Source organism: Lagopus leucura, unplaced genomic scaffold (assembly GCF_019238085.1).
Source record: "Lagopus leucura isolate 7727_CA_CO unplaced genomic scaffold, USGS_WTPT01 Super-Scaffold_100159, whole genome shotgun sequence".
Lineage (NCBI taxonomy): Eukaryota > Metazoa > Chordata > Aves > Galliformes > Phasianidae > Lagopus > Lagopus leucura.
Window position 1 is genome coordinate 17,305,270 of NW_024962335.1, and position 20,557 is coordinate 17,325,826.

At 35.6% G+C, this 20,557-nt stretch overlaps 1 protein-coding gene across 1 annotated transcript in view; it reads left to right on the plus strand.

Annotated features, from left to right (window-relative positions):
* The window catches only part of IGF1 (insulin like growth factor 1), a 48,187-nt gene that overhangs the window by 24,901 nt on the left and 2,729 nt on the right, over nucleotides 1-20,557 (plus strand). Inside the window, exon 3 of the mRNA XM_042890024.1 lies at nucleotides 13,242-13,423. Within this exon, the coding sequence (XP_042745958.1) occupies nucleotides 13,242-13,423 (182 nt within the window). The remainder of the gene's footprint in view (nucleotides 1-13,241; nucleotides 13,424-20,557) is intronic.

Below are 20,557 nucleotides of genomic sequence, written 5' to 3' on the forward strand. Positions count from 1 at the left end.
GGATTAGATGTCAGGAAGTATTTCACTCAGAAGGCAGTGAGGTGGTACAAGCTGCCCAGACAAGATGTGGGTGCCCCATCCTTGGAGGCACTCAAGGCCAGGTTGGATGGGGCCCTGGGCAGCCTGAGCTGCTGGGTGGCAGCTCTGCCCACAGCAGGAGGTTGGAAATGGGTGGCCTTTAAGATCCCTTCCAACTCAAGGCATTCTGTGATTTTATGATACCTCTTCGTTACAACAATTACTTCTCTCTATCTTTTATTAAATAGAAATAATTTCTATAGATGTCACCACAGAGGGCAATTCATATAATCATAGAAGCATGGAATGGCCTGGGTTGAAAAGGACCACAATGATCATCTAGTTTCAACAACCCTGCTATTGTCAACCACCAGACCAGGCTGCCCAGACTCACATCCAGCCTGGCCTTGAATGCCTCCAGGGATGGGGCATCCACAACCTCCTTGGGCAACCTGCTCCAGTGTGTCACCACCCTCTCAGTGAAAAACTTCCTCCTAATACCTAATATCTAACCTAAACCTCCCCTGTCTCAGTTTAAAACCATTCCCCCTTGTCCTATCACTATCCACCCTAGTAAACAGCCGTTCCCCCTCCTGTTTATATGCTCCCTTCAGGGATTGAAAGGCCACAGTGAGGTTTTCCTAGAGCCTTCTCTTCTCTAAGCTAAACAAACCCAGTTCCCTCAAGCTTTCTTCATAGGAGAGGTTCTCCAGCTGGTACCTGGGGTATTTTCTGCTGAGGTTGCATAGCTGCTAATCATGCACACAGAGAAAGAAAGAGAAGCAAATAGTCTCAAACGAGTCAATACTATGCAGCTACTTCCCTCGTCTTTGGTTTGTGATTTGCATCATCAAGATTAAGAAAAAAGCAGCAAAGATGATGTTTATGTTGATTGTTTTCCATCATCTCTAATTCTAAATGAGATATATGTTAAATGTATCTGGTCCACAAAATATTGCTCTTAAGTTCTATAGAGAAAACTTTATGCAGTAGTCTATTTTTGTGGTTTTAATCTTTAAAGTGATTACAGTTGACTGAATAGCAGTTTTCTGATACTAGATGGAAAGTAAAAACAATTATAAAGTTTAAATTGATAACAACTTATTTAATGACATGCTGTCTAACTGCTAGAGGCATAAACAAAGGATACCTAGAATGCCGGAATGAATTTAGGAAATTCATTAGAAAAGTTATTAAGTGACATTACAAAGAAGACAAGAAATATTGTATGAGAAGCATATGCAAATGACAGATGAGGATAGATTGCAAATAATTAAGCAAAATCACAAGAGATGTAGTTTAGACAGTAATTTAGAAACTGAGAAGAGAAAACAGACTCATTTTAGGCAAGCTGATTTAATTTCACTTCCTATTATGACTGCATTCTGGATGCTAACCTGAAACTTTTCTGAATTTCACAAAGGAGGAGATTGAGGTCTGCAGAATTAGTGTCATCTTGGCTAAGGCCCTTCAGCTGGAAACCTCACAGGATCAGCCACACTCACTAAACTTGCTGAACTTCTCCAGCCAGGCTGCACAGCCTCCTTGGTTTATTTCGGCACCTCCTTTTTTGGCTAGCAAAAAGCAGTTCAGAGGAATGCAAAATGAAAAACAAGGGGAAAAAATTAATCCAACTTTCCCAAACCACAGAAAACTTTCATTTGGTATACGTTTTGACCAAAGTTTCAGTGAGAGCAATGGTCAGATTTTATCCAAAAATTACTCTGAATGGAAGGAACTCTGAGCAGTTTTGATGCACAACGACTGAGAGAGAAGCACTATGCTGACAGAATCTGTATCCACACTCTTGAGTGTATAAATGCTAAAAGTGCAGATGATTGCATGTATAATCACAAAATTGAATTTGATTATTCTATTTTATTATGAAATTTGGGCGCCTAAGGATAAAGTTACTTTGAATATGTTATAAGAAATACTTTCTAACTCTACATCTGTGATGGTTGAACATGACTGAATATCTCCTGGACGTTAGCCCTTTCCTTTAATTGTATGAAATTATACAGAAGAAGCAAATGAATACATTACAAGGAGTACAGTTTTTTGTTGTGGAACTATTGTTTTTTAGCTATTCGATTTGGTTAAGTATATCAATATCAGATCTGATTGTAGGATTATCTACAATGCACTACATAAGAGCAGTTATATGAAAAAATTAGTGACCTTATTAAGGCAAATTTTGGGTATCTACAGGTATGCCCAAAGACTACTTTCCTATCTACAGGTTGACTCTTAATTTCAAGTTTGAATACTAGATTGTTAATTTCAAATGCAACTAATAACTTGCAACTGTGGAATAGGTAAGATTCACAACAAAAATATTTGAAAAGACTTGGATACTTCTGTCTATGTCCAAAAAATATCTTCAGACACAACTCAGAATCTACACTGTCAGAGAATCAAAAACTTTTAAAAAAATCTGTCAGGTTTTGAGATTTATTATTGTTTCAAGGAACTATAGGTGTTGAAGGCATGAGAATTAAAAATGGTTGTGATTTATAATGACCAATATAGAGACTTAAGGAATTCTTTAAAAATATACTTCAAAAGAATTACGTGTTTGGTTTTTTTTTATTATTATTTTCTGTGATACCACCATATGAGTCCTTCAGTAGCCAAGCATGCTTAAGATCAGTTGGTGGGTTTTTTTTTTATTTTTCCAGAATTTCTTTTTCCTTTTTTTTTTTTTCCTTTTTTTTCCCTAAACACCATAGCTCCTGAGCAGAAATATGTCCAGCCTGATGTAGAGGATCTCATGATGTACAAAGTCACTGGCCATGTTGGGAAGAATGATCTTGTAGACACAGCTTACTAAGTTTACACATTAGTCTACCAAAATGATAAATTAAGTAGTTTGCAACATCGTAAGCATACATACTCAACCGACTTCTTTTCTCACGAAATTGATTCCTCTGCTTAAATGCTTGTGGATGCACAAAGTTGTGGCCCAAAAGAAGTCAGTGAGCTTTTAAAAGTGGCATGTGGAATTTAGAAGCTAGATCAGTTCCAGAAGGAATTAGGGTCAAAATTTGAGTCTTTTTGGATTAAAACTTCAGCATCACCACAGCCTTTTTATACTGGTAATATTCCTATTTAACCCTGACAACAAGGAGGGAAACAAAAGCGCAGTATGACGGCCAAATAAGAGAAGACATGAAGAAACATCTTTAACTGATGCTGAGATTTCAATCTTTAATCAAGTTTAAACTTGTTGGAAAGGAAATGGTAAAAGAATTCTTGTTACTTAGAAAAAAACTTCTCTTTAAATGGAAATGAACTTTTAAAAACTTTCAACTTTCCTGAAAAGGCCGTAGAAACTTTGCAAATGAGAACTTCAAAACATTTTCTTAGAAAACTACAATGTCTTTTGGAAATTGTGACTGGAGATGGCATTGTCAGTCTTGTATAAGTAGGATTACTGCATATTTGCTTCATATGTATCTTTATTACCTATAAACACTGCCATCTTCAATGGTCCCACAGCAAACACGGTTTTAGTGTATTTCTCCCTGAACTATTTGAGCGTTACTTTGATTACATGTACTCTGCAAGTCTTCTGTGATAAAAAGATGGGCTGGGTAGTCAAGGCGAGTAAGAGTCGTTTCACTTATTGCTCAGGTTCTTGTCCCTGTCACTGGAACTTATCTTCCCACCTCCTCTTGCAGTATTAAATCACTAAGGAATAGAGATACTACTGGTAGAGAACCAGTGCAAGTGAAAGGCAAGTCAAGCATAGCACTATATTTAGCTAGATTTAACGAGATTTTATGTCCAGATGCAATGTCCCTTTCTCACTCCGGTGACTTCATCCTCACTCCCTAATTGCTATGTAATTAGCTGGAAAGTTTCACTTTTTCTTTATCTTGTTAGACAAACTTAGCAGGAGTGTCATGACCTCAAAGGAATGTTTGCTTTCAAGATTAGAACAGGTATATGGTTAAGATATTGACCAAATGTGCTTATGTTGATGTCAGTTCAATTCCTATCACTGTCACAGCCTTCTGTTCTGCAAATAATTGATAGCTGGATCACACAAATATTCAAACTAAGTAGCATCTTCCTCTGGAAAGAGCTCACTTAATTTCAGATAAAGTACTGTTTAACATCAGTGAAGATAAAAGAAACTGACTTTAAATTTTTCTGTCTAAATTCCCCTTCAGAATACGGTGGTTAATCTGTGTAGGTCATCAAAACTTTTCTAAGTCAACCTCAACAAAGAAAACACCAATAGCCCCAAACTAGCAGACAATAAAAATATTTTTTCTGGAAAATATTTAACATTTAAAATATTGTTGGTAAGAAAGATACATGCTGGACTTCAATTGAAAGCATTAATATATTTTACTGTTGCTTAATTTTTAAAAATAGTGTGTTTCTGACTTCTAGAAAAAATCTTAAATAGTTGAGACTCTAAACAAAATTACTGCACAGGTGCAAGGCTGAATTTTGTTCATTTCTTATTCTCAATTACTGCATAGAACAGTATACAAGGTTGGATGCTTGCTGACAAAGCCTTTAGCAACATCTTGCTAACCAGAGCCTATAGCTCTGTAACACATTGCATAATAGAGAAACGGCACTGAAGTCAACTGTGTTAGACAAATACAAATCTAGTGTGAGAAGTGAGTCTTGCCCTTGCTGATATCTTCTTTCTCCCTCCTACTCTTCCTCGTACCCTGTACTGTCATATTTGTTTCTAATGAGGGAAGGAAACTTGCTGGCATCGTTCTCTATAATAGATTGAATGACAGTGGCCTGCTTTTAATTGCTTGCACCCTGTAAGGACTGCTGCCAGTTGGTAGCATGTAACTATAGTTGCACACGTGGATAGTGTGAAAGATATGAGATATGAGATGTTTAGTCTCATTGTTATGCAACAGCCACTTAAACTTTCTGCCTCTAATTAGGTAATGCAGACATAAGAGTACCCTGATTGTCATTTGTCATTTGCTTTCACTTCTCAGAATACATCTGAAAAAGAGTATCTTGATAAAATCCTGATTACACTGCAAGACGTATTTCTTGTTGTTCAATCAGAGGCATTAATTCTGAGAAGCAGTTGGTCTGCTTCATGTTGTACAAAAGAATTCTTTTGTTCTTACCTCCTTCAACGAATCACATTACCTCCACTGCCTGCACATCTTTCCGGATGCCATGAAGATACTGTTTACTCACTGAACTGCAAGATTGGAAGGCAAATCAAATGATTGCTCATTATCAGCCTGATGCTGAGCCCACTGAGAGCAATGGAAGTTTTAAAATTGATTTTAATAGATTTTGGATTAGGTTCCATGTAAGTATCTTCAAGCAACTGATTCATAATAGAGGAGAACACAGAAGATTTCCTAATGACATCAGTGATCTTAGGATTTCACCCAATTTTGTTTTTTGCATTTTTATTCATTTGGAAATTCCAAATAAATCAGAGTTTATGGGCTAATATATGTATATGGCTATGGGATAAGAAGGGTAGGGAAGGTCATAACATGATTTATTGTTCTTTTACTAGGCACAAGGGTAAGCAGTTGTTAATTACTGTGAGAGCATATACAAGAAAAGGAACGAATGTATACTCATTACAGATGGATGACTGTATTACCATTGTACTCCTGGCTGCATAATAGTGGGAAATATCCAGATGTAACAAACGACCTTCTGGTTTCTAATTATCTTGTCCTAAACCTTGATAAACCTGCTCCTACTTGCAAGAGTGAATTTCTGTCCGGCAAAGCATTTCCCTTGCCAGAGTACATATATATTTGGCAGCATCTTGCACTTTCCAGCTCTGGAATCTGATGTAAGCTTGTAAATTGTGCTTGGTTGGCAACATTTTCACCCTCTAGAGCACTGAATTGGTGTAAAATAATACATTATACTGTTTCCCACTCTTTCTCCTCTTTCTTTTTTTTTTCCTCAAAAGAATTCTAAATTCTAAAATTTCTGCTTTGTATTCCAGCGCAATTTTCACAAAACTGTAGGTCTTTCTCTTTACACACTGCATCTGGCTTAGCAACTACTGTGTGAAGCATAATGGCTCTATGGCTCTATCACATGCTTAGTACCCTTAATGACCTCTGAAGCAGCAGTTCCATAAGGAGAACAGAATATAGTTAATAAGTATATGTGAGTGAAAATCGCTACAACTGCTGTTCTTGGGAAATAAGATTAAAGGAGGATATATATACATACAATTTAAAATACACTGAAGAACAAAAGTGCTCCTAAAAGCATATTTCCAGAGGAGGGGAGAAAACATTCTTCAACGCTGTGGCAGAGTACCTGATAAACATAGACAGATAAATTAAATTATCATAACTTTTAGGATAAATCTACATTTGTTCGCTAATCAACTTCACTGAAGTGAAAGAATTCTTTTATTTTGCACTTGAAATGTTTATGAGTTCTCCTTTTTTTTTTTTTTTTTTTTTCCCCTAATGTGAGCTTCTAAATGTTGATTACTCAGGGAAAAATCTCCAAGAAGTCAAAGTCTAATAGATTTCTCTTATAGAACAGTGTTAACTGATCCTAATCAACTAGTATTTTAAATGGCAAAGTTGTTAACAACAAGCAAAGACCTTCTTGCCTTAGACTGAGTAATTAATACAATCTGGTATTCTACAAAGCAGTAACTCTCATGCAGTATCTCAATATTAACAAATGCACATGCTTTCATAAAGTTTTTCTTGTGCATACTGATAAAGCTTATCCTCTATTCTCATGCATATTAAATTAGACTTCAGAGCTAGATCATCCATTCATTGAGCATTTATAAATGCTAATATATGCTCATTTTGATGAACACAAACAAAAATCAGCCTAAGCATAATTATTTTTTGGCGCTGACAAAACATTGGAGGAAAGTGGAAGCTAAATATTAAATACTGTAGCTTCAAAATGCATGCAAATTATTTACATGAAAATCAGAATGCCTACTTTGCAAAATTTAAATCACAAGGTACTTCTGCTAAGCAACTTCAGGAAAGGTCACAACATTTGTTTTTTGCTTGTTTATTCATTTGTGTATGTGATTCGTTAGTTCATAGAAGTATCAGAATACAGGCATTTCCTGCTGATTGAACACTGACTCATAATTTTCCAAATTCTGATTATAAATTTCAGAGTACTCTCAGCAAGTATTACTGATATAATACTAAACCATTTGTCTAACATCTTCAGATGAAAAGAAATATCAACAATCTCATACTCTGTATGTGCATTTATTTATAATACATAAACACAGAACATGAGCCAAGGGGCATAGAGATGCATAACTAAATATTAGACTGGGTGGTATGCTTTTTAGAACAAATATGGGTCATCATATTTAATCATGGAAAATAGAAATAAATTGCTTTGTAGTCCATTTGCAGTGCATGCTTTGCGATTTAGGACAAATCACTTGCAGTGCAAATCATGTTACTTAACTTCAATTATCTAGACATTGCATGCGTACCCTGAGAGTAGATCAGGTAGCTTTCTATAGTCAAAGAAAGAACATCGGCTCTCTCAGAGAACAGTTTATTTTGAATAATGTGCCCCAAACAGACCAAGTTACTCTTTAGATGCACCTGCCTGTTGACTATCTTAAATTTGACCGCTAATTTTCTGATAAAGGAGCTAATTAAGATGAATCTCAGATTTATCTGCTTTGCCACCAAAAGGCAGAGAGCAAATAGAACTCAAGAGTACTTCAACAATGAACTCCCAGCCAGGACCTAGCGCAAAGGACATTCTTGTTCTGTTACTACATCGCAGTATAGCAGTATAGACTCTTATCCTTGTTTTTCAAGCTCAGAAAGTTCTCTGTGGCTGAGCTACTACTCCATGGTATGCCTACATACATCCAGATAAACACTGGTAAATGAGAAAAAGAATTTTGCATTCCACCACTTCAAAGAATCTCTCAAAAAACAAAAACGGAAAGAAAAACAAAATCCAAAAAAACCTCCAAACTGACCTTTCAAATCGATCTTTCAAAACTGTACAGAACATGTTATCCTGACATTTTATAAGAAACGTTTTGAGTTTTTCAGGTCAAAAATACAACAGTCACAACATGTGACACAACATATGTCAACAGCATTTTATGTTACTAACGCTGCAGTTACAGCTGAAAGTTGACTATTAATAAGTGAGGACCATAGTTCACTGCATTTCAGAGTTAAATTTTTTTCTAAATTACAGTCTAAAAATCACTCCTGCGTTCTACTGTAGGGCCTAAAAAGACACTGAAAGGTACTACAAATAAGAAGTCACAGAAAACTTCAAGGACACATTACCCCAGTTCTTTCTAAAGTCCTCAAAAACTGATTTTTTTCTGTTTTTTTTTTTCTGGGCTGTTTTTCATGTAATTTCCTCCCCTTAATGTTATAACAGTGGATTTGATTTTCTGAAGAATGTCTAGTTAGTCTGACAATTGAAACTTTTACAAACCACCTACACCAGTGATTCTAACATTGAAATTGTCAGTAGAGCAGAAGCATCAATGAAATATTTGGGGGTTGGGAAACAAACAAATCAAACATAAACAAGGCCTACTGAATTACTACAGTGGCTTTGCGCTGTTTCAAGGGAAGTGCTGTTAGTACAGAAGCCAGCTGTTTAACTATTGGAATTCTGCAACTTGGCCTGCTTTCAGTGAACTTCAGAATAGTGTGACTAAACTTTGTCTCTTCTTGTAGCACATGGAAAGAAACATTCACATATTTGGTACAGTAGATTAAATGAAAGCCAAAAATTCTATTAACTTTGACCTACACAATATGAAACCTCTTTTGAGCCTGAAACTGACAAATAAAAAAAAAAGGAAAGAAACCTCCAAGGAAATCAGTGTACATCAGCAAAAAATAATGCCCAGGACTGTCACATGTCCACAGGCAGCACTTTGAAGGTTGAGTAAATATAAGGAACTTTTTTGATGACAGCTGGAGGGTAGCACTGAAATAATGTCAGAAATATGAGAAAAAATGTTATGGGCGCCCAGTATACTCAGGATCAGTCCATATTTTAAGACAATATCATAAAAACTTAAGGAACAGAATACTGATATAAAATGTGCAGAACTCCCAACCATTTATTTACTCATATGGATTTTAGTTTACAGCTTAAGTTCTCAGTTAAATCAGCCATTATGCAAAAGAGCACTCGGGCATGTGCTCAATGTCGAATAAGTGCTTTACTACAACTTACTTGAGCATTGGTTTAGATCTAAATGCATCTGATAATGATTATCTAATTCTGCAGTCCTTTCAGAAGAATCACAGAATTATAGAATCATAAAGGTTGGAAAAGACCTCGAAGTTCATCTAGTAACTCATTCCCATGCCCACTAACCACATCATGCAATGCAATATCCACATGGCTCTTGAGCACCTCCAGGGACAGTAACTCCACAACAGCCTCTGAAAGAGTGCATGAGCACTCTTTCAGAGAAGAAACTTTTCTTGATACCCAATCTGAACCTTTACTGATGCAATTCAAGGCCGTTGCCTCCTGTTCTATCACTATTACTTGGGAGAGCAGGCCAATCCCCACCTCACCATAACCTCATTTCAGATTGTTATACAGAGCAACAAGGTCTCCCCTAAGCCTCTTCTGCATACTAACCAACTCCAGTTCCCTCAGCCACTCTCCCTGAGACTTGTGCTCCAGATCCTTAACAGCTCCATTGCCCTTCTCTGGACACGCTCCAGGGCTTCAGTGTCTTTCTCATTGTGAAGGGCCCAAAACTGAACACAGTACTTGAAATTCAGCTTTACCAGTGCCAAGTACAAGGGACAGTCACCTGCTGTCCTACTGAATATAGCATGGGCCAAGTACTGATAAGACCCACAGAAGTGATCGCAACTCCTTGCAGTTCTTTGTCTCATCTCTATCTGTAGTAGTATTATGTATTGCAGTACTTTAGAAGACAATAGCAATTTCAAATTTGTTGATTTTTAATTAATGTAAGCATTAGGTATTGCTCAAAAGTAGAGCCTAGAATTACAATATGAAAAATAATCAATTTTTCCTATTCTTATCTATTATTTTGCCTAATCTTCTGAACAAAACATCACAGATTTTACAATCAAAATAATACTGATATATTGTCAGAATGCTATATATCCCATTGCAATAGAAGTTAATCGAGGAAAGAATGCATTGAATTATATAATTGAGCTAAATTTGAAATGTCAAAACTTAAGCTATGTTGTATGCGCAATCTGGACAAACTGAAAAGAATTATGGATTGATAAAAAGGACAAAGGACTTTTAAAAAAAATCACCTCCATTAACCAGTTCATCTTTGGCTTGTTTACTCATTTTTTTTATTTTATTATTGTTTAACATTAGCATTAGCAATGTTAAACAATAATAGATTTTGCACATTTCTGAGAACATTTACTTGATTATTTCCTTTATAGCATTTTTGTGTAGAAATGGATCCCATAAAAATGCCACTATTAGCCATTAGTCATTATTGGAAGAAAATTCTGATCAAAATATTCCACTAAGGAAAATTACCCTAGTAAATGCTCTACCAAGTAAATAATTGGCTTCAGCAAAGAAAAAGGACACTTGTTTTGCTAAACAACTTTACAAGTTCAAGATATTTGTAGTCTTGCTTCTCATAGCACGAAGATTTCAGCTGTCAGCTTCTGTACATAACTTTTGGAAGTTCCTGGCAGAGATATTTCATCTTATTGGCCTTACATTTTGTCACTGTGATATAACGATATCTGTCTAGTATGAATGTCAAGAAGATCTCACGTGTACACTTCTTAGAAGAGCTAAACATAATTAATCCTAAAATTTCTTATTGGCTTGACAGATTTTTTTAATGTATGACCTATTTTCTAGATAGAAAGCTCATGATAAGCCAGCTGAAACCTACAAATGAGCAGTCCCTCCTTATTTCTACTATAATCGGTAGCATGACAATGGTACAATACAATCTACAATACAATACAATACAATGGCAATGGGTACAGTAGCCAACCTATGTACTTTGCGAGCTCCTATGAAATACTATTCAAAGGAAAAATCCCAAATGAATTTTTTTAGAGTGTGCTTGCTTATGAGACATTGATAGACTGAGAAAAGAATGTTTAACTAATCAAAAATTTGTACCTGCTGTTCAACTGGATCTATTAAGAGAAGGAACCAAATTTCATAGAATCACAGAATTTGCCTTCCTATGTTTTAAATTGGAGCAGGACAAAATATGAGAGCGCTCTGGGTATTCAACACAGTAATGACACCCCAGATGCTATCATGACAGCTAAATTTTAAGAGTATTAGGCTTAGAGAATCCAATTAATAGGCTTCAGGAAAAAAAAAAAAATCCAGTGAACAGCTTGTAACTTATAACTCAGTGAGTGAAAATAGTCTGGAAAAAAAAATCCAACAACAAATCTTTATCTTCCTATTCATAATACTTTTCAGTGATACACAGAAAACAATGCGCACTCACAAATCAAAATATTACTGTAGCATACTCCTGGCATGCTATTCTGTTTAGTCTTATGAAACAAATAATTTGTAGCAGACAATGTACAGTATAGAGGCCCTCAGTGAATTGCAATCTACCAAGTAAGCATGTTTTTCTTTTTGTTTAATTTATAGTCCCTGGAAAAAAAAGACATTTAAAAACCTATTGTCTGGGTTTACAAAGCTCATGAGGATAGTTAGTTCTTAGCTGATTGTACTGCTGGCTAAAATGTTAGACATACTTTACCACTAGAGGTCTTTTCATTTACGGATGTACTGAGGCCGCATGGGTTCTTCATCAGAGGACATATGTTTTAATCACAGGGATCTGCAAAATGCAGTGTTGTCTTCAAATTGACAACTGCAGACCAGATATGTGGAGATTAACCTAGAATTTCTGTGTAGGAGGTAAGGATTTCTCAGAGAGAAATGGAATTTTCATCTTTGTTGATATACCCTTTCCCTTTATTTAGCTTCAGTAATTTCTAAAAGCTGAATTCCCTGCCAAACTCTGAATAACAGAGTTTTGGTCTCAGTGATAAAACTGAAGAGGAAAAATATAAAAAAAAATTTTGAGCTGACTGAATTGAGTTACTTCATTTTTTTGGCTCCTTCTTTCCTTTTTTTCCGTATTTTGGGTTTTTATCCAATGTGGATTGTCTCTACATGGAAAAATTTAATGCTGAAAATGTCAAAACAAAACATTTAATCTTCTCAAAATTTTACTGTCTGAAACCAAATTCTACCAGAATTTAAAAATAGACATCGTAAGACAGCAATTATTTTGTTTCTTCTGTGAATTTACTGTTCATTCATTTCTAGAGTCATAGAAGGGCAACTACGTATCCAACTGGGCTTTATACATAGAAGCCCTGGAAAAACAGGTCTGTAATCTTTTCATAATATGTCAGTGAAAACTCTAGGTAGTAAAGAAATCAGAAATCCTTGACAGTGCAAGAATTTTGTGAGTCAAAGTGTAACTCTTTACTGGAGCTGAGTGGAAAAGGTAGTAAAATGTATTTTCTACAGATGCCCAGTATAAACACTAAACACAGGAAGGACCATATTATGTTAGTCCAGTTTTCCATCCTGTGCAAAGCTATACAATATAAACTATTCTGTCTTTACCTGTTCCATCAACCACAATCCTATTTTTGCTGCATTTCATTAGTTACTGTGTTAGCTTATTTCCTCCTGCAAGTTTTTGAACTTGCAGATCTTCCAGCCTGTGTAGTTTTATACAGTTTTCATTTCCCGTTTGAATGTATTCTAACTTCATACAGTGGCTTAATTTCATTTTTCTCACTTGAGAATACTTGAAAATACTGCACAGGTATGATCTTTAATCATCAGCTACCTCAATCAATACAATGATCAGCTTTTGTCTAAAAGCTAAAGGATAATTTTATTTTGCAAGTCCTCTAAATGCCAGGATGTGGCTTTCTTCTTCTCCATTTTCAATGCCAAGGTAGTTCAAGAAAATCTTTTGATAATAATTTTCTGAGAAGATATATGCTTGCTCAAATGCTTAAATGCAACCACTCATAGGCAGAGGTCAAAGCTGGCCATTTCCAGGAGTATCCTTGAAAGCTGTTATCTAAGAACAGCCATAGATGCTGCATCTACTACTGTTGTGCTAATTAAGGTAAACATAATGCAACTTAATACGATTGCTGCTGAGGTCTTTGCATTTTCTTTCTAACATGAAAACTTTCCACTTGTGTTTTGAATAGGTAAGCCTACAGGGTATGGATCCAGCAGTAGACGCTTACACCACAAGGGAATAGTGGATGAATGCTGCTTCCAGAGTTGTGACCTGAGGAGGCTGGAGATGTACTGTGCTCCAATAAAGCCACCTAAATCTGCACGCTCTGTACGTGCTCAGCGCCACACTGATATGCCAAAAGCACAAAAGGTAGGCCAGGCCAAAAGACAAAAAGTTCTATTTTAGGAAAAGAAATTTATGTCAAGGCTGGTTACTTAGCAAACAACTGATGTGTTCTGCCTACTAGAGACACTGAGATTTAGTGGGTTTGGGGAAAATAACCTCCATGGTAGAAAATAAGGAGAAGATTCATCTCTTAGAATGCTGAATAAAAACCTGCAATTGCTAAGCTAGTAGTTGTGAGGCTTTATCCTGCTTCTGGGTATTAACTGAGATGTACTTACGTCATCTGATCATAAATAGCACCTAAAACCTCTCTCAAAAGAGAAATCAAACAGAGTTTTTAAATACTCATTTATCCAGAAAATACTCACTCATCCGTTTTTGTAAGGAAGAAGCAGACTGAGTGACTGAGAGCTCTTCTAGTATTCTTTTTATTGTGTAAACGAACAAATCATTTTCTTCTTTCATTATTGTTTCGGCTTTTTAGGTTTTTTTATTTACCAGAAGTAAATTAAATTGATAATTTAACTCCAGTCACTACATGCTTCATTTTAACTGCTTAATGTTTAATATGTGTATTCTCCAAGAACTGTAAATATTCATTGATATTATCTGTATAGTTACAGAATTCAGAGCATTCAAACATCTGCCTATGTTATGTAGATACTGTACATATATGTTGTTAAATCTCTTTTATCCTCAACAGAGCCTATAGTTCAGCTAGGCTACCATTAAGCTCTCTTCCAACTATCTCTCCTATTTGAGTTCTGAACATCTGTTTTACATGTTATCTGTCATCTTCTGTAAACCTACAATAATATATTTTATTGCTGTTGACCTTTTATCTCCTATATATATGTTGTTCCCTTTCCTACAGTTTTCTGAATACTTTTTCATACAAGGAATTAAACTGCATGAAATCCTAAGACATCACATAAAGCTAGGAAACCAGTCCTATGTACTAATTTTCTTAACATTATCTTCATTAAATAACAACTGTAAATGTTCTAACATCACTTCTCTTCCATAAAATAACCAAAGAAAGAGAATCCTTTCCATCTCTTCCTTAAGGATTTTCAACCTTTTAAAGAAATGGCTGTATGATTCTTCCTGAGAAACATCACCTTAGTCATGAACATCTCAGAAGATCCACACAAATGTGTGTAGAACATATGCAGAAGACAACTATGGACAGAAAAACCCTGTAGTTTATTCATATCAAGGCACACATACTTCTAAGGCTTGTGGAGAAAGAAGAAAACAAGCTTGGCCTGTAGTCTCTGCACTTCGTTCCATAGTTATTGCTAGGGTGATGGGTAAAATGTTCTATTACACCATGTGCATGAAGACAAGATACCTGCTAGCTCTTCGATAGATCTCCATGCCACTTTCCTTAGAGGGCCAAGGAGTGTCCTTCTTTAACAGATATATTTTTCCCTGTGGGAATACATGCAGGAAGACACTTTCACAAACTGGAAGAGCCAGAGTGAAGGCCTTTGCACATTAGATGAGAAGGAGGTGTTTGAGAAAGAATAGTGTGCATCAGGGCCTTGCTCCCATTCTTCAGAGAAGAGATGAGATATCAACCTTTAAGTTTTTAAGAAGCTTTTAGGACAGTGCTTTTAGATATTGCTTCTAGGCTGCCCAGAGTGGAGTCAGGGGTTGGACTCGATGATCCTTATAGGTCCCTTCCAATCTAAGATATTCTAATTTAAGAGGAAAAAAAATAGAGTGTGTAGTAACTGAGATGAACTAGCTGCAGCAGACAGCATTCAAGAAATGAAAAGGAGAATAAACAAGAGGTGAAAAGGACAAAAGGTAAAAAGACAATGAAAAACAGTAAAAAATAAGGAAGGGAATTAAAGAGTCTCGTAAGATGAAATATACTGAAGAACTGAACAAACTATGAAGTACAGAGTTTTGAGAAAATGGGAAAGAAAATAAAATTAGAGAAAAATTTCCTATTAAAGAAAATAAAACTGATGAAGTAAATGTATAGGAGAAGGAGGAAAGAGATGATCTGAAGCAAAAAATTCATAAATGCTTCTTGATGTGAAATTGGCAATAAAATATTAGAAATCTTATAGGAAAAACAAGCTGAATTTCTCCTTCATCTCTGTTAATGTATAAAATTAGATTGAGGAAACAAAAATATAGGAGTAGGAGAAACTATAATTCTAATTTATGCTAGATAAGAGGAACATATAGTTAAAAGAAATAGAATGCAATAAGAAAAAAATTATACATCAGAAAGCTCTAATACATATTTCCGTGTTATTATTTACTCTTTCTTTTTGCAATAGTACATGCTTCCATTAAAGAAAGACAATGCTATGTGCATATCTTTTCTTTGGATAGGTTCACTATCACAGAAAGATATTGGGTTGGTCAAGCAGAACTTGCCTTTCATGAACTCATGCAGGCTGGGCCTGATTGCCAGGCTGTCCTGCACATGTTGTGTAATCCTGCTCATAAACAGGGGCAGACAGAGAATGATTGATGTAGCCTGGGAAACCCAAAACGTCTGTGCTGGTAGAAGGCTAGCATCAAGAATCAGTTTTATCCAAGTACAGAGACTGTATGTGTAGAGTTTTCTGGGTGTGTTTTTTTTTTTTGTGTGTAGTAAAAAAACAAGATTTTTTTCTTCAGGATTGTTATTTGTTCCATTTTAAGACCTTTATTCATAATCAAATATAAAAGTTTTCCAAAAGCTAAGCAATAAAAACTTTGATAACATATAAAGTGATATTTTACATACAGCATACTTCACAGATTTAAAAAAATGAAAGAGGAAAAAGGCAGTTAGAAGTGCTTCTTTATTGCCATAAATTCTGTATGCAATGGAGCACATACTCAACCTTAATTCTAAGTTAGATACCAAGCTGTCAATATCTCTGTAATTGTTTTTCCACAGTCAGCCTGTAAAAAAATTATCTTAAACTGGGGCAGCCAATGAAAGTACCAGACATGGATATTTGCTTGCACAAAGAAATAAAGTGTACATCAGAGCACAATGCTACAGCTGCTGGCTAACCACTCCAAAGTTTCTTGAGAACCAAATGGGCTAACGCAGAGTATGGATTTCAAAACTATCGACCTTAATGAAGTTGTGATCTACAGAAACATGTCATTTCTGTAGTGCCCAGCAGTCAAGCGTCCGTCTCAGACATCTATTCGAAGGATACCAAAGTCATTAGAGCATGTGTGTCCTGCTTTAAAAGAAGTATCACCCCAAATCCCTGAAATATTTTATATTCTTTGAGCAATAGCCTACAGAGGTCACCAAACCTATCTGGGTCAGCAACTGCCTGCAATGAAAAAATGTTTGTAATATGAGAGGTATTTTGAGACGTTGAATGTTTTTTCTCCAGTGCTGCACAACTGATCCAAGCGAGAGTACGTGAAAGTCCATAAAGAAGTGGCAGCTTTGTTTTCAAATGCTTAAAAGTTGACGGAAAAGAAAGTAACTTTCTAGTATGTTTGACAAATGAATAATGGTTGGTCAATGAGAAAATGTAGAAATAGTTTTTTCAGTAGCCATCATATGTAGATGTAACAATCAGCAAAATTTATACAAGACCAACATATCTGTCTAAAATTTAGCAAGCTATTTACTTTGTGTGTGTTGGTTCTCTTCCCCTGAATAGAATCTACAGAGATAATTTACCTTCAAAGTTGAATTGAAATAGAATAGGATCTATAATCTTTACTCAATTACTGTTTTCTAAAGTATGTTTCCATGACCATTCAGATTCCTCAGTATAGCAGCTGCTCACCAGAAACACAGAAAATGCCATAATAAAATGAGAACTAACAGAAACACAATTGATTTTCTCCAGTAAGTTACTTAAGGAAAACTAAGTGATTAAACATACATTTCAATTTTATGTTTAGACTGAAAAAAAAGATGTTTGGGCCAACTGTTCTTCTGGACAGTTTAGCTATGAGAAACAGAATTATTTTACATCACCCTGCAATACTAAGGCCAATACTATACAGACTGCTTTCCTGTCTTTAATTTATTTAATTTGATATATATTACTTTTTTATTTATCATATGTCTGTCATATATCCATTTATCATATATGTAACACTAATGTTCTTTATTTTTATATATCTCACTAGTAGACTGAATGAAAAAAAAAAAAAAAAGTTTTGAAAAAGGAAGATGTCCCTGAACTTTTAACAAAGAGAATGTGTGTGAAACCAAAGCACATTACAGATCTTTTTTTCCCCTAACATTATGAGAATAACTACTGACCTTGTTTTTAGATTAGAATCTTATTTAATGAGAAAATGCATTAACTAGTAAGGTGGGAATAAGAAACAGGGAGAAAAACTTTGAAAAACAACTGTTCTTGGTTCAAGCAAAGGAGACTGAACTGTTTCCACAATAATTATGTATATATTCAAGGGAAGACTGCAACTTTTTTGAATGAAGCAGTGCCATAAAATCAATGTCCAAAGCTGACACAAAGGCTACAAGATGCCTTGAGAATTATAACATGAATTTTGCATTGATAAGGCTGATTATAAAATTCACTAGCCAAAGAACAGGAAAAAATTATAAGTAATTTAGTGCCATGCCCTTGCATCCTAAGCAAGGCTGAAGAGATGTACAATTTAGTATAATTTAACTCATTCTCAGAATTCTATTCCTTATTCTTCTTTAGGATTTATATGTGGAAAATACACAAATGTATTAATAGCAAAGTAGTAGTAGGAAGTGGGTTCTCTCAAAAGATCAAATACTAGCCAACATCCTTTCAGATTATATCTCATCTTCAAAATTTAAATAAATACTAAGTGGGACTGAGAAACAGTGAAAATATGATGGTTTTACTCTAAGAAAATCTCATTGAGAAAACAGAAAGCATATTGCATGATTTCTCATTAGTCTAAGATTGGCTTAATCTTTTGTAATTGGCTCTTTATCAACTCTCAGATATATTTACAGACCAAAATATGCTTAATGGCATTAATCCTAATTTCTACCACATCCATACTACATTACCAAAGCCAGCGAGGGACCTTTTATGTGTAAGAGATAGAAGGACTTGGCCTCTTCACTTCAGAAAATTTTCTCCCATTGCTTACTTTCCAGTCTTGTTATTTTGTTACCAACCACACTGCCCACAGAGCTAAAAAACTTTCAAATAGACCTTAGAGAATCCGTAGCTAAGATATCATGTGTGTTACTACAAACATTAGACTTTCCATTTATTACCAATAAAGCAAGAGATCTTTTAATGCCAATATGAGTTTTGGAAGTCCATCCTAATAGCATAAGAATGCTGTTGCATGCTTCCCAGTACATTTCATCTTAGCTAAATGACCTTTACTGTCACTGAGGTTGTTGTTATCCGTGAGTCTCCAAACATCCATGCTTAAGGTGGTAGGCTTAAAGTTTGAACTTCTCTGTTCACAAAGTGACTTATGCAAAGTTGACATTTTGCAACTGGCATCTTAAAATGCTTATTACATTTGTCTATATCTAAATATCAGCTAAAAAGATCAGACAAACAAACATCACATACACACAAAAAATCATTTTTAGTCACTTAATTTCAAAGTCTATAGAAATAAGGCAAGGTTTTCTATACTAGAGTAAAGACGTGTCTGAGATCCTGATTCAGGCATTCATATTTTGTTTTAAATAGTCTCAACATTGCATACTTGGAAAAAAATGTGTTATATGTGTCAAAGGACTTCCTGGCATGCACGTTAATCTATTTATGGATCAAAATGCTGATTCCAGATGAGAAACTGTTCTAAAAGTTACCTGCCATCTTCCCTCAATTTCAAAGCTAGCCTGTACATTGTGACAGCTCTTTCTCCATATACATGCAAGTATTAACAGCTATTACTGAAAGCTTGCTTTATTTCAGTGATTAAGCAATTTTGAAGTCAGACAACAACATTAGTTGAAAAAAATTTATTACTGAGGTGAAAATGGCTGTTGTTTCATAATAAGGCTCTTACTTTTCTTATAGATGATGAGCGTGCAGCCTTTAAGAATATTTGACTTTTTTTTTTTTTTTTTTCAAATAGAATGCAGTGTATAATTTGTTTCTTATATACTAGTAAACTTTCCTCAAAAAAGAGATTCTAGATGCAGCAGTAACAAGGCTATTTTGTTTTGTTGCCATGAGGGAAAAACAAGACAGATGAGTCAATGAATTCCTGTCTTCTTAGTGCATTGTTACAATAATAAGCACTTCATAGACGTGCTTATCATAGAACCTAGGTTGGAAAAGACCTTAAAGGTCATCAAGAACAACCATCAACCTGACCTACTGAGGCCTATCTTCATGTCTTTCAGTGCTGTGTCCACACACCCCTTATATACTTCTAAGGACCAGATTCTAACACTTCCCTAGACAGGCTGTTCCAATGCCTAACCAGCCTTTCCATGAAGCAGTTCTTCTTGATATCTAACTTAAACCTCCCCCATCTCAAATTCTGGTCATTTCCTCTATCACTTGAAAAAAAAAAGACCAGCATTCTCCTCACTGCAACCTCCTTTTAGGTAGCTATAGAGAGCTATGAATGCTCCCTTCAGCCACCTTTTCTCCAGACTAAATAGCCCCAGGTCCCTTGGCCACTCCTCATAACTCTTGTTTTCTAGTCCCTTAACCAGCTTAACTGCTTTTCTCTATGCACACTCAAACAACTCAAAATCCTTCTCATACTGAGGGGCCCCAAAGTGAATACAGTATTTGAGATGTAGTCATGTAAAAAGAGGTAATAACTTCGCTAGTCCTACTTGCCACAAGATTTCTGATGCAGGCCAGGATACCATTGGCTTTCTTGGCCACTTGGACTTGGCTGGCTCCTGATCTCACTGCTAACCAGCTTTTCAGGTTCTTTTCTGCTGGACACACTTCAAGCCACTCCAGCTACATACTGCTGCATGGAGTTGTTACAACCCAAGTGCATCAGCCAGCATTCAGCCTCACTGAATGTCACACAACTGGACACAGCCCATCTATCAGCCCATCCAGGTACCCCTGCAGAGCCTCCTGCCCTTGTGCAGATCAACACTCCCACTCAACTTGGTCACATCTGCAAGCTTACTGAGAATGCACTTGATCTCTTGATTCAGATCATAGATAGTAGCATTAAACAAAATTCTTGTAGCATGAAGTAGGATCCTTAGCT